At 45.9% G+C, this 15,155-nt stretch overlaps 1 protein-coding gene across 1 annotated transcript in view; it reads left to right on the top strand.

The window, feature by feature from the left end:
- GALNT9 (polypeptide N-acetylgalactosaminyltransferase 9) overlaps positions 1 to 15,155 on the top strand; it is a 190,156-nt gene that overhangs the window by 83,752 nt on the left and 91,249 nt on the right. The window contains exons 4-5 of the mRNA XM_066609862.1: positions 2,004 to 2,178; positions 8,332 to 8,529. Coding sequence (XP_066465959.1) covers positions 2,004 to 2,178; positions 8,332 to 8,529 — 373 coding nt within the window. The remainder of the gene's footprint in view (positions 1 to 2,003; positions 2,179 to 8,331; positions 8,530 to 15,155) is intronic.

Below are 15,155 nucleotides of genomic sequence, written 5' to 3'. Positions count from 1 at the left end.
TACATCTGTTTTTTATAGATTTTCAAAAAGCATTTGATAATGTGAACTGAAATTTGATGTTTTTGCAATTTGAAATGATGGATGCAGGAACTTCGTTTATTGCTATGATTAAAGCTATATATAAGAATCAAACTGCTAGAATTAGAATAAATGGAGAACTTTCAGAGGACATAAAAATTGAAAAAGGAACGAGACATGGATGTCCACTTTCTCCATCACTATTTATAGTGATTATGGAAATACTTTTGAATCAAGTGAGAAAGACAGAAGAGATTAAAGGATTAAAAATAAGAGGTGAAGAATTTAAAATCCAGGCATTTGTGGATGACCTTATGGCGATTGTAGAAGAACCATTAGAATCTGCCAAAAATTTGTTAGCTGTGTTGCGAGGATATACTGAAGTGACAGGACTGAAAATAAATGTCAAGAAAACAAAAATTTTAACAAAGAATATGCAAATAAAGAAAATATGGGAATTAGTGGAATTAACAGACTTCAAAGAAGAAGAAAAATTAAATATTTAGGGATTCAATTAATGAAGAAAACAAGCACATTAGTGAAAGATAATTATCTGAAATTGATTGAAGAAATAAAAAGAGATTTAACAAAATGGAAAGAACTGAAACTTTAGTTGATGGGAAGAGTTGCTGCAGTGAAAATGAATGTTTTGCCTAAAATAAACTTTCTTATCCATACAATCCCTGTAATTTTGAAGCAAGATATATTTAAAAAAATTAATCAAATTATCTCGAAATTTATCTGGCAGGGAAAGAAACCAAGAATTAAAATGAAGGTCTTGCAAGATGTGAAACTAAGAGGAGGCAGGGGGCTTCCTGATTGGTTTTTATACTATAAATCCACGGCGCTACTAAGGATTAAAGAGTGGGTTATATTAGAAGATCAAAGAATACTTAAACTGGAGGGACCTGATCTTGAATGGGGATGGCATGCATTTGTTTGGTATGGAAAAGCAAACGAATATAAGAGATTCAATATATTAAGGAAATCTTTATTATGGATCTGAGTTAAAATACATTCCAGGATTTTCCTTAGTCGGCTTCATGATTTGAGCACTGGGAAATGAGGTGCTTCCTGCAATGGCATGTGCAGGAAGCACATGATGTCATGATCTAGTACAGCAATTTTCAACCCATTTCATCTCACTGCACACTGACATGACACTAAAATTGTCAAGGCACATAATAGATTTATTGACATTTGACAAGGCACATTGCTCTGCTGGCAGGTCCTACTAATCCCCCAACAGCCCTACTAATAAATATGGCTCTCCCCTAAATTTGCACAGCACACCTGCGAAGCATTTGTGGCACACCATGGCCAGTGGATGAAAATTGCTGTTCTAGTATAACTAGTTTTTAATCATCATACCTATTCAGGTTGAATAGAATTGCTTGCTTTGGGGATGCACTAAATCAGGGGTTCCTAATCTACTTACTTTCATGGTCAGCCGTGGATCTGGAGTCTGCCAAGCTCAGGAGACTGCAAACTAAAATGGCAGACAACCTGAGAGTCGTGTCTGAGTTGCACACACACCTCCGCATGTTTTCTGCACCATGCCCTGTTCCAAACAGTATGTTCTGATGCACCAGGGTTCCCAAACTGTGAGCTGCTCCAGCACAGTGTGATACACACTATGGCAACTGCAGCATGGTGCAGAAAATATGTGTGACTTCCAGGTCACCCTCCATTTTAGGCTGCAGTGTCAACGAGCCTGTGACCCACCAGAAATCGAGTCACAACCCACAGTTTGGGTCACCCACAGCTGCAAATAGAACAGTAATAGAACTGAATGTAGTCAATGTAATGCAAGTGGGGTGGGGAAAAAAATGGAGAGAAAGAAGGTGCATAAGTGATCGTGACATAGGGGGGATAAAATGATTCACTGTCCATAAGAAAATATTAACATTTGAGTGAATGAGATGTCCTTGACACTGTAGGATTCATACAATGTCAGTCAAATCTCCCTCTTTTTTGTTTCACAGTCGAGTTGAAGTTTAATTTGGATCAATACGTCCATAAGAGATACCCAGGGATGGTGAAAATAGTTCGCAATAACAAACGGGAAGGGCTGATCCGTGCCAGAATTCAAGGATGGAAAGCCGCCACGTCACCTGTGGTTGGATTTTTTGACGCTCATGTGGAATTCAACACAGGCTGGTAAGGCTTCGCGTCAATGGCTCAAAGCTGGGTCAGAGCCATGGGGAACAACCTCACTGGGGAAGATGGAAGGCCTTAAGTGAGAGGACCCAAAGGGCCTCATCATATCTCTGACACTGTGTTGGGGGCTGGGAAAAAAAATTAATTTACATTTCAAATTTGAATAAATTTACATAAATGAATATAGTAGAGATGGAACTTATATGAATGATTTAAGGTCTTGCAATAGTTCAAGGTCTATAAAAGGCCTTGCACAAAGCAAGGTCAGCCTTTCCATCACTGCCACTGCCACATCACAGACGTGAAATAGCAAGCAGTGGAGGGACCACTCTCTCCCAGCTCATGCAAAAAGTTGAACAGTCTCCCTCATGCTGAGAGCCATTGCACTGGGCCAGCATGCGCTCCAGCAGGTCTCCGGAGGGCCAGAGGCTCATTGGAGACTGGGGGCTCCCCATGGGCCAGATTGGGAGTCCATGAGGGCTGCAAGTGGCCCCTGGGCCAGGGTTTGTGCACACCTGGTCTAAAGCTTTGCTGTGCCTCTCCTTAGCTCTGAGGCTGATACTTCTACATCTATCCATTTGCATGCCTTGCCGTGGAGTCCTGTGCACATCTACTCAGAAGCTAGTCCCATTATGCTCAACAGGCCTTGCACCCAAGCAAGTGTGTTTCAAATTGCAGCTGAGACTTGTGCTTGGAAATCCAGACATCTGATTCTATAAATGGAAATAAACTTCCCAGGACTGCAGCGCTGGCTGCAGGCAAGTTGAAAAAAAACCCTCCCATCCCCACTAGCAGCACAATCCTGGTGATTGCCTGCTGCCTTCCCCCTCCCAGCCCCTTAAAGGGGCAGGGACAAGTGCTTCCCCATCAGTTTGGGAACCACTAGTCTAGTGACTTGGTGATTTCCAGTGAATGCAGACTTCCAACTGGGTTTTGTGTGGGTGTGAATGATTGTATTCCTCAGTCATCACATGGGTTCTCTGGATCCTGCACTGAGCCAGAAGATCAGGAAGACTAGCAAGATGGTCAACTGCCTGCTCACTTCTGTGAATGGATGATTCAAGTGCTCACAGAGGCTAGGAAATGTTTGTAAAACCTCAAACCTTTTCCTGAGCAATCAGCTCTCCTGCAGATGCAGATTGCCAGCATCTCCACCTCTCCATTCCCACTTGCCTGAAGCAAAGCAGTAACCCAGTGGTTCCCAAATTGTGAGCCGTGGCTCCCTGGGGAGCCGTGGAAACCAACCAGGGGAGCCATGGAATCCTTATGAAAAACCTGCCACCCTATGCAATGTATAGGATTGTAGCCCTAATGCAAGCAGCAAGTGTTCAGCAGTGCCTTGCCTTGCAGATCAAGGGGATTTTCTCTGTGCCACTGCAGAAAATTTGGAAAAGATGATCAGCTGTGAGGCCTGACTTGTGTTAACGTTAACAACAATTACTTGTGTTTAGTTTGCAGAGTATGGCCCCTTCCTTGTTCATACAGCACTTTTCCTAATGTCTGCATAAATTATCCCAGTGGCAATTAGTGATGCGCCCCTTCTGAGTGCTGCCCTAGATTTGGGAGTTCCAAATTGTCTGGTCCCATTTTTGGAGTGGAGGGACCCACAGCTTGGTCAGAATGCAAACAGTAAGCAGATGTTCCTGGGTCAGATCCCTGGAATCCTTCCCTTGGGAGGCCTGAGTACTCGGTCACTAGGCAGGCACTTTTAAATGTTTGGTGAAAACACACTTACTTTGGCTTAATGTGCTTTTGCTGATTTCTGGTTGTTTACTTGAGCTGTAATTGTGTGTGTGTGTGTGTGTGTGTGTGTGTGTGTGTGTGTGTGTGTGTGTGTGTGAGAGAGAGAGAGAGAGAGAGAGAGAACACACACACACACACACACACACACACACACACACACAGAGCACATTGGATGGCAGATTGAAGTGCAGAGGTCATCCTGTGGTTCCAAATGCATAAAAAGCCACTTCTTGGTTTAATTTTATTATTCCTGGGATAACAGTGCCACAGTGGTCCCTGTGACTGTTCTGTATAGGCTGGTGACCTATGTATTTTGTTTTGTATGTGCAGGGTTTGAGAAGGCTTCGCTCCCTACCTCTCCCTCAGATGTTTTGAATTGCCTTTCTCCCAAGGAACTCAAGTGAGCTGATGCAATTCTCCTCCACATCTAGCAGCCCAGTGGCCTGTGCTGTATCCAGAACAAGGCTGTTGCTGGCTGGAGGGCAAAGAGACATTTTTCCCCTTTCCTCATGTCATGCCCCAGCTACCCCTGTGGGGCTACTCAGATTTGGGCCAGTGAATTTGCTGGTGCAAATCTGAGCAGCCTGCCTAAGGCTGATTGGGCAGGGAGTGAGGGTTAGGATTTGACCTGTGCTGCCACAGGTGACCCAGCCCCCCTCCTGGGCTCAATCCTCCTCCCAGTCTGCCCTCTCTCTGGCTCCATTCCATCCTCCTGTCACCCTTTCTCACCCCTGGCATTGGCCTGCCCAGTGCAAACCTACCCCCTCTAGGTGGGGAATCTGACTCCAGTAAGCTGGTGCATGGCCTCATGTCAGCCTAACTGGCTCAAGGGTAATTGCACATTCAGTTAAGGCACATTCTTGACACTCTTGGGCCAGCGCAGGGGCACCCAGTGCCACTTCAGGATTGCACTCTGATTCTCATAACAAGTCTGTAAGGTTGACTAGACAGAATATGGGTCAAGTTGAATGGGTGAGCTCCATATCTCAGTGAGATTTGACCTCGGTGCTCTCCTGTCATGGCCCTTCATTCTCACGATGGCCACTTCTGAGGAGGGGAAGGAAGTGGAGCATAGACTCCATGCAAGCAGCCTTGAGGGCCTCTTAGAGCAGGGGTCTCCAAACCCCAGCCTGGGGCCAGATGCGGCCCGTGGAGAGCCTCTATCCGGCCCGTGGCCAGGCTCTGATCCCCTGAGAGCCTCTGGCCCAGTTGATCACCAAGCTGACCAAACACAACCAGAGCTGTGCTTGTGGGGTGGGGGAATGGGGGTCCATTTAAGTGTGTGCTTTATTTCATGGGCTGCGTTAGTATTAGGAGAAATCCTGGACATTTGGTTGACAACCTTCAGTCTCGAAAGACTATGGTATAAGCCTACAGCACCCAGTATTCCCCGGCGGTCTCCCATCCAAGTACTAACCAGGACTGACCCTGCTTAGCTTCTGAGATCAGGCATGTGCAGGGTAACAGTTTCATTCATTCATTCAAGTTCCATCTCTAATGTATTTACTTAAATTTTATATTTAATTATTTTTTCCAGCCCTAGACACTGTGACAAATATTTGATGTGGCCCTTTGGCCCAAAAGTTTAGAGACCCCTGTCTTAGAGATCTGTGTGCCATCCTCTTAGGAGTAAAATATAGAGAAATGTTGGGAAACATACAGAGTTCCGCCCCCTATTTGTCCACCCAAACTGGGACCATCTGTATAGAGTAACTGTGGTGCTCCAGGTGTTCAGGGAGTGCTTCCTAGTCCTAGGTGGAGATGCCAGGGATTGAACCTGAGACTTCCTGTGTGCAAGTGGGTGTTTCCCAATGGGACAAACTGTGGGTCCAGGACCTATCAGTGGGTTTTGACCCAATTTTGGGGTCATGACCCCAACTGCCAGGGCAGATTAGGCTTTGTGTATCAAGGATTAAACAAACTGCTACTGGGGTGGGGGGTGAGCACTGCTGCCCAATCACCATTATAGCCACACTGCTTGCCTTTCATACATTAGGCAGCAGCCTCTAGGTCAGTGATTTCCAACCTTTTTCATCACATGGCCCACTAACAAGGTGCTAAAATTGTCAAGGCACACCATCAGTTTTTAGGCAAATTGACAAGGCACATCACACCACATGTGGGGAGCTCACATTCCCCAATGGTGAATAAGCAAAATATGAGCCTATTTTGAAATGTATGATAAATGTTCTCCCTGTTAAAGGAAGATGGTGGGCTACATGCATGGAGCAATATGGAATGGGGAAAAGAGCTCTTCACTGACAGAGCAAGGAGAGAGGGAGGAGAAGGAATGCTTGGGCCTGCCCTCACTTACCAACTGTGAGCCCTTTGGGGATAGGGAACGGGCACTGATTTTACAGTACAAGTCACTGACAGCCCAGTCCTATCCATTAACCTCCCCCTCCCCCCGCAGATGTGTAGCAACAGCTGCATCCTGCGGTGATTGGTGGGCAATCCAGGAGGTCTCCTCTGGATAGGGGAAGCCCCCATTTCACAGAGGCATCTACTTGGACCTGTGCTAGCTAAATAACTGCTGCAGGTCCACGTTGACATGTGCCATGTGATGAGGTCCAGGAAGGAGCGTGGGGGTGGTTGCACTAGTGCTCCCAAATCTGCCCCCCTCCTGGACCTAATCTGCACATCCCCTGTCCCTTGCCCTCCCCAACCCTGTTTTGCTCCACCCTGCCCCGACACCACGACTTGGACCCCCAAAACTAGAGCCAATTGGGCAAAACCAATGCCAGTTTTGGATTCAGTATCCCAAAAATATCCTGAATTTTTTCAAACATCCTTGAGAACTAAAGAAAGTTCTGAAAAGAACTTAAAGGCCTGTGTACTGTATTATCTGTGTATAAAGCACATTCAGGGCACAATCCCAACCAGGTATACTCAGAAGTAAGTCCTATTTTGTTCAATGGGGCTTACTTTCAGGAAAGTGTAGTTAGGATTGCAGCCTCAGATTCATTACAGTTTTATACAGACGTATATATAATGTGTGTGTATAAATATGCATATGTATATACAGTTTTATACTGTATATATATAAAATGCTTGTCTGTATATATATAAAATGCTTGTTTAGTTTATATATATAAGCTTGTTAGTTTATATATATAATTAACTATTAACTATTAAATATTAGTTAGTTTTTATATATAATTAACTATTAACTATTATATCAATATATAAATTCTAACTCAGCCCTCAGCTCGCGTCTGGCAGTTGTGACCAGCAGTCTCTGGTCAGCGCAGGCGCCAACAGTCTCTGTTGGGTTAGAGGCTCATTGGAAACTAGGGGCTCCTTGCAGGCCAGATTGGGGGTCCCCCAGGGCCACAAATGGCCCCCAGGCCGGGTTTTGCCCACCCCTGGTCTAATAGTATGAACCACAGGCTCTTAACACAAAGCTGACACAAGCGGCAACTGGGGCCGATGGTCAGAGGCGGTTGTCGTGGACCCCCTGCTCCTGGGGCTGCGACTTAACAGCAGAGAGGACCCAAGAGCCAGAGGCATGTGGAAACGGGGTGCAGCAGGGCCAGGAGCTCTCCCCCCTTCACCTCTCGGCACTGCAGGGATGGCTCTCGGGGGAACACTGAGAGCCCATGTCCCCTTTCACTCTTGTTGGGGCGGGCAGCAGGGGAAGGACCAGTATACCTCTTGCAGCTGTTTTGATCTTCTGGGGAACCAGCAGTGCTCAGTCTCTTTGTATTTGCTGGAACTTTCAACTCCTGCATTTCCCAGTGGGAGAAAATTGTTGCCCATCATGTTGGTCCAGTCTCATTTATGCTCTGCTTTGCTTAGATTGCAATCCTATACAAACTTGTCTGGAAGGAGTCCTACTGAACTCAGTGGGCCTTACTTCTGAGTAGATACACATACTGTTTTTCACACTTCTGAGTAGACACACATACTGTTAAAGTATGTTAGACAGGATTGTTTGTTTGCTTTTTATTTATTACATTCTAGTAATTTCTATCACATTACTTGTTTTTAGGTTTTTCCAACTCACCATGACTTGCAGTAACACACCCCTCCCAGTCTTCCTTTATTCTCCCTCTCCCTGAACATGTCTCTTTGCAAGTTTGGAATGCGAGCGCTTAAAAACCTATGCAGACATTATTATGTCCCCACAACAATGTATGAGTTAGGAGAGTGGACAGCATGTACCGGCAGTCGCTGGCACTGAGCTATGAATTGATGTGCCCCTGTGCTCTGTAGCCCCACCTTCCAAATTCTCTAGGATGTGTCTGCTGTGGGAAATATGACTGGGGAGAGGACATTCCCACAATCACCAGGCATTTCCCAGCAATATGCATTGCTGTATGCGCTGAACAACATCTGTGTAGGCCACAACAGAGTTTGGGATTTGTCCAATGACAACAACAAATTCTCTTTTGTTCTTACTGTCAACAGGGCCGAACCGGCACTAACACGGATCAAGGAGGACAGGAGACGGATTATTCTCCCAGCAATTGACAACATCAAGTACAATACGTTTGAGGTACAACAGTACGCCAACGCAGCTCATGGTTACAACTGGGGTCTCTGGTGCATGTACATCATCCCGCCTCAGGACTGGCTGGACAAGGGAGACGAGTCTGCACCCATCAGGTGATGCTCTACTGTCACCATTGCTTTGCAGTCTGTCCTTACTTTGTGGACCACAGTTGTATGCGGCTGGCACAGACTTGGTGTTTATACATAGTATTGTCTGAGCAAGACACAGACAAGTGAGTAAGGCAGCAGGACAAAGGAGCTGGAGTGACAAGCACTCCCCTTCCTTTGAGAAACAAAGAGGAGGGAGCCCTTTGGGGTTTTTCATCAGGCAGTTAAATGATATTGTCTGGGAAGAAAAAGCTGGGGGGGGGCAGTTGGACTGTCAGCATGTATGTTTTTGCAACATCTTTGCTGACTCAATGTGGCTTCTGGGGGTGTTGGAGATGCCAGGGCCTGACCCCAGGACCTTCTGCATGCTAAATGCAGTCCACACTAGTGGTTCTCAAACCTTTAAGCACCAGGGCCCAGTTTTTAGAGTGACAATCTGTAAGGACCCACGGAATGTGATGTCATTAACCTGATACCATTAACCAAGGGTTGACCCAAGATCATCTTCATGCTAAATGGTTGGTCTACACTGGTGGTTCTCAAACCTTTTAACACTGGGACCAATTTTTAGAGTGACAATCTGTCAGGACCCACCAGAAATGATTTCATTAAGCTGGAAGTGATGACATGGCTGGAAGTGACATCATCAACACAGGCTTCAAACCAAGCTGCGATCAGCCAAAGGTCTCATTACACAGCACGCTCATGCTGTTATTTTGCAAAGCTTGAAATTCAGATATTCCAGCTTGGAAGTCAAAGCAGAATGCAGGCTTGGATCCTTTTCCAACCACCCAGCCCTCCCCACTTTCCAGTGTCCCATCTCCCCACCTATTCAGGGCAAAGCACCAAGATTCTCTTCCTACCAGGAGCCCACCCTGTATTTTCAGCTCTGTATTTTCAATGGCGGGTGAGTTAGGTGCTATGTGACCCACTTGAAATTGGTTCCTGACCCACCTACTGGGCCCAGACCCACAGTTTGAGAAACACTGGTCTACCCCGAACTTCAACCTCTTCTCTGTCTAACTTTAAACTTTAAGTTTTAACTCAGAGTTAGAAATTTATTCTAACTTGAGGGCATTTTAAAATTTAGTTAGTGGGACATAGTAGCTGGGTGGGCAAAATACATTAATAAATTCAAAATAAATGAAGGGATCAGGGCATCAACAGGTGACAGGGCACAGATTCTGAAAATAATTGCACCTTAATTCTAACCATGTCTACCCAGAGTACTTATTTTATTTACAAAATTTCTACCTTACACATCTGCTACCTTGCTGATGTGAAGACCCAAGGTAACAGAGGCATGTCTAGGCTCATGCAAGTAGGGCAAGGCCCTGGGTACCATATGAAGGGGGCGCCAGATCGTGATGTCGCCACCTCCACTGCCAGCTCCTCCTCCTGTTTTGGCAACCTCATGGTCCAATCACTGTGCCCGTTCCTTCTCCTCAACAAGAGGGGTGGCTAGATTGCGGAACCACCAAAACAGGACAAGGAGGTGCTGGCAAGGACTACCCCACAATCTGGCAGTGGTTGGACCATGGGGCAGCTGGGGAAGGATGGACCCTGGGAGAGGATAAAAACTGAAAGTGGGTCACAATTGTGTTTGAGAGCAGTACTGAGGTTCTAGGAGGCCCGCAGACAGGGCTGCAGGACCCCTGGACCTTCCAGAAGGTCACTGTTGCCTCTGCTAAGTACAAAAAAGTTTTTTTTCACAGCAGCAACACGATAGCAGAAGCTCCACTATTGCCGTTAACCCCCCATTTAAGGGGGGGAGTGACAGCACTTCCCTGGCTGGGGCGTCATAACACCCTAGTTTGGGAACCTCTGCCTTCAAGAGCCAGGATGGTGTAGTGGTTTGGGAGGTGGACTTAGACCTGGATGATCCAGGTTCAAATCTCCCCTCAGCCACAAAGCTTCCTGGGTGACCTTGGGCCAGTCACTTTCTCTCAGCCTCACCTACCTCACAGGGTTGTTGTGAGGACAAGAAGGAGGGGAGGAGCAGCTGTGTAAACCGCTCTGAGCTCTTTGGAGGAAGGGCGGTATAAAAATGTGAATAAATAAAATAAATAAATAAATAAAAGTCTTGTGTCTTATGATGAGTGAGGGCCCAATCCTATCCAATTTTCCAGTGCCAGTGTAGCTATGATAATGGAGCATGCACTGCATCCTGTTGTGAGGAGGCAGTCACAGAGGCCTCCTCAAGGTATGGAAACATTGGTTCCCTTACCTCAGGGCTGCATTGTGGCTGCACCAGTGCTAGAAAGCTGGATAGGATTGGGCCCTAAGAAATGTCTGTGTCAGCACCTCGAGTGCTTGCAATTTGCTGCTGGAGAGCCCCAACTGGGAGCCTGTCCGTGCAGTCATGTACCAGACTCCACCTACCATGAAAGACTTTACTGTCACATGAGCCAGTTAAAGACCCTCCGCAGGGCATATACAGCCCGTGGGTCATACGTTTGATGCCCTGATCTAGTTCTTCCCTTTGTCCAAAACTGGAGGGCCTTTTGATCTTAGTCCCTGCTCCTCAAATGGCTGCTTTTTCTGCTTCAACAGCCAGTTTTTCAGCTAAACAAAGCTTCATCAGTGATGGAAATGGCTATTCACCTCACATTTTCTCTTATCTCTGCTAAGCAGAGGGGCACAATGGCCGTAGCTGTATTTATCACCGAGTACAGAGTGCCTGTTATCAGGGACCTTCTGCTCTTTGTGAAACCTCAATATGCAGGTGGGAAATTGCTCGGGAAATCTTAACGCACCTTGATAAATGTGGCCTGCTTTCCTCTTTCAAAGCCGTCATTCAATTCTCTCCACCCACGATGGGCACATGAACATGTTTTGCTATTGATTCCAGTGAGATGGAGAGGGATGTGGTTTTTGGCACCAGAAATGGATACCTCACCAACTTTTATGCAGAACAGAAAAAAATGCAGAATTTTTTTTAAAGGATGAAAAGATAACACTAATATTACAAGTGCAGGAGGTGGCAGTGAGGCAGAGAAATTCTGAAAATGTTTTGGTACAAGTTTCCCATCGGTTGGTTGGAGTGAGTTTCTGTTTTCCATTTTTCCCAGGACTCACTCTAGGCTGCTCTACTCCCTTTTGTTTCATTTTTTCCCCAAGAGACACTCTTCTCTCCCAGGGGACACTCTAGGCCTGTTAAAGGCTTCTTGCCTAAGGCAGTGGTTGGACTAGATGACCTATTAGGCCCCTTCCAACTCTATGATTCTAGAGCAACACATGCATCTATCACCAATTGCTTAAAATACCTTCCAACAGGGCAGGCACAGTTCCGTCAGAGAGACACCAGTGAGAGAACCGCTGGCTGCACAAAGCATGTTTTGACACGCTAATTTATTTATATAGAAGTTACATATAAATAAAGTTGGCAATGAAAAAAAAATCCTCTCGCAAGCTCCCTGCTTTGACGGCTTGCAAAAACTCACCTCCCGATACGTATTAAGGTTTCATTGCTGTCTCTGTTACGCTCCTGTCATCCTCTTGACGGTAAATGGAGCGAGTGTGGATTTGTGTCTCTTTGATTCTACTCTGAATCTCTCTCCTCATCTGTAAAGACATCTGGGAAATCTTACCTGTGTTAGAGGAGCAAAAGAGACAGATGGCAAGCCGATTTCTTTGCTTATCCCCTCCCCCAAGCTGTCAGATTAGTTTAGTGCATTTAAGGAAGATGAGATCTGTCAGAAGGGATCATAGCTCTGATCCATCTGCAAGTGGGGCCTGTTTGTCATGGAGAGATGGGCTGGTTGCTTTGGGGACTCGAGCTAATAAGGAGAGAGGCTATTATCCCCTCGAGGACAAAGGCACTTGGGAAGATGTACTCTCGAAGATGTACTTGCATCACCTATATCTTGCTCAATTTCCCCCTGAACATTCCACAGCTACCTTGTGCAGTTTGTACCTATGGCAAAGGAAGGCTATCACCAGAAGACAAATGCTGTTTTTTCCTTAGGCCATCTAACCTGGAATTGTTCACACAGACTGGTAGTAGCTCTGCAGGCAGGGGCCTTTCCCCAGCTGTATCTAAGCAATGACCTGTCTAAAGCAACTTAGCTTAGATCAGCAGCCTGGAAGTCTTTGGAGGTGCTAGGGAATATCTTCTGACACATTCTGACCTATTTGTGCACAGAAGATTCCTGTTCCTGCAGTTCTCTACTTTGTCCAGTGCGCCACCAGCCACACAAGGTCATATTTGGGCCTGATGTCTCTTAGGTGCAAATTCAAGTTCTGGCATGTGTCTGCAAGTGACTGCAGAAAGTTAGTGATTAGATGTGTCAAAATATTCTCCAGCAATTCTCCATTTGCTTAGGAAAAAACAAGCAAATTTATGTTCTTCTACTCTAAGTTTATTTCTTAGCCAATATTCCTAATTGCAAGTAATATTGAAATCCATCTTTAAGGTTTAACACACTGAATCTGGCTAGTGGCTGATTAACATTAATTACCAGCTAACAACCAAGTTTAACATTTTCTTTTAAACTATTCCTCAGCATCAAATATCAAAAGCACATCATGAAACATTTGCAATCACTTCTGATCAAATTTGAAAGAGGTGCTATTTTTTTTTTTGCCAAGGCTTGCTCTTGTGTAATAGAATCATAGAGTTGGAAAGGATAATGGAAAGTGCTCACAAGGTCATCTAGTCCAGCCCCCTGACTGTGGCAGGAAACACTCCTGGAGCATTTACAGCAGGTGCCTGAAGATCTCCAGTGAAGGAGAGTCCACCCCCTCCCTCAGCAATCTGTTCCACTGCTGAACTGCCCTGACCATCAAGAATTTCCTCCTGATGTCCAGCTGGAATCTCTTCTCTTGAGGTTTTTGCCCCTTGGATCTTGTTCTAGTCTCAGAACTGCTCTCAGAAGCAGTTGAGGACAAAGCCACACTTTCCACTGAGTTGGAACACGAGAGCCACCTAAGCATCATTGTGGCTTTTGATCAAAATGAAAAATAGGACTGTCAGACTCACGACGGACAAAGTCACATCTATTGGCTGTGGTTGACTTACACTGTTGTCCAACAGAATGCTTTACAAGTGTGAAGAGAGAGCCAGCTGTAGGGTGCCAGTTGCTCTCAGAGCCCAGCTACACCACGTTCAGATGAAATGTGGTAGAGCTGATTCTGGACATCTTGAGGGGTTGTTTCAGACTGAGGTCTTTCCCAGGCCTACCTGGAGATGTGAAGGACCAAATCTGGCACCTGCTGTATACAAAGGAGGGCCTTCCATCACTGGCCTGCACATGCTTCTGATGAATGAATGACATCTGTGAAGTCAGACCATTAGTCTGTGTAGCTCAGATGCTGTGTGGATTATAGGAAGAACCCTTTCCTTACCCCACCCAGCAGTTGAATTGTAGGCCTTCTGCATGCAGAACAAATGCTGTTCCCTTCCCCTTCAATTAATGAATTCCTCACTAGACATCCCTGCTGAGAAATTAGGTCATTTGCCTTCAATGCTGGCATTGGAATGCATGTGGTGGGCAACCTTGGTGACACCTTCCCCTCCTACTCCTAGTGGAAGAGGAGCCATTGGGGAAGATGGGAAAGTTGCACAAGTCTCTTGGCTGAGAGACTTACACAGTGGGGCCTTCATCTGCCTTCACTACAGGCCAATGGATGTTCTCCCAAAAGTTTCTATAATGATGCATAAGCACATAAGGAGAGCCCTGCTGGATCAGGCCCAGGGCCTGTCTAGTCCAGCTTCCTGTATCTCACAGTGGCCCACCAGATGCCTTAAGGAGCACACCAGGTAACCTGTATCCTGTTGCTACTCCCTCACACTGGGCATTCAGAGATAGGCTACCTCTAAACCTACAGGTTGGGTTGGAGACTTTTGACCAACTCAAGCGATGAGATAGTCAACAAGGGTTGGCTATGTGGGCTCTTGGTGGTGTCCCATGTCACTGCCCCAGCCTCAGTTCACCAAGGGAAGTTCTTCACATACCTTTCTATAGTCGTTCAACTAAGACTTTTTGCAGTTGCCTTGCTGGAAAAACAGTCGTTCTGGTGTTGGAAACAGTTACAGGGTCAGCCCTGGGTTTGGCTCTTTTTGTTCTCACCAACTTTGACATTGATTCAAAGCCACTCACCTCTACACTGTAACTTTGCGAGCATTTCAAGCTGCGATCACTGAACAAAATCTTAGAAGTAATTTACACAAATTGACTGCATGGCGTGCATGCGTGTGTCCGTGCAGAAATATTGATTCACTGCATAGCATTTCAAAAGCTCTCACTCTGCCAAAACTGTTGGCATTGTTCCCATCAGATGTTGAAATTTCTGCCAGTACTCTTAATGGGGCTCTGCACTTACAAGACTGGTCCATTGGAGTATCTGGAGGCAGCTGGGCCTGCTAGTTCAACCTGGTATAATTATTGACATGAAGCCCGTTCTGTATTCCTGGGTCAGAGTGGGACAGGCTTTCTGCTCCAGACCCCCTTCTTTGGCAACTGCCCACTCTGCCATCTTTCCCTTGCCTTCCCTGGTATGCTGGCATCCTATCTATCTGTCGATGCTTCAGCTGTATCTTACTGCTGTACGACATGTAAAGACCTCAAGATCTGTGGCTGCAGACTAGGAGTACTGGATGTACTTGTGATGGTCAAAACAGCTTATATTTA

Source organism: Tiliqua scincoides, chromosome 14 (genome assembly GCF_035046505.1).
Source record: "Tiliqua scincoides isolate rTilSci1 chromosome 14, rTilSci1.hap2, whole genome shotgun sequence".
In the NCBI taxonomy this organism is placed as follows: Eukaryota; Metazoa; Chordata; class Lepidosauria; order Squamata; family Scincidae; genus Tiliqua; species Tiliqua scincoides.
The sequence above is the reverse complement of the archived record's forward strand: the minus strand, read 5'-3'. Positions and strand labels throughout refer to the sequence as shown.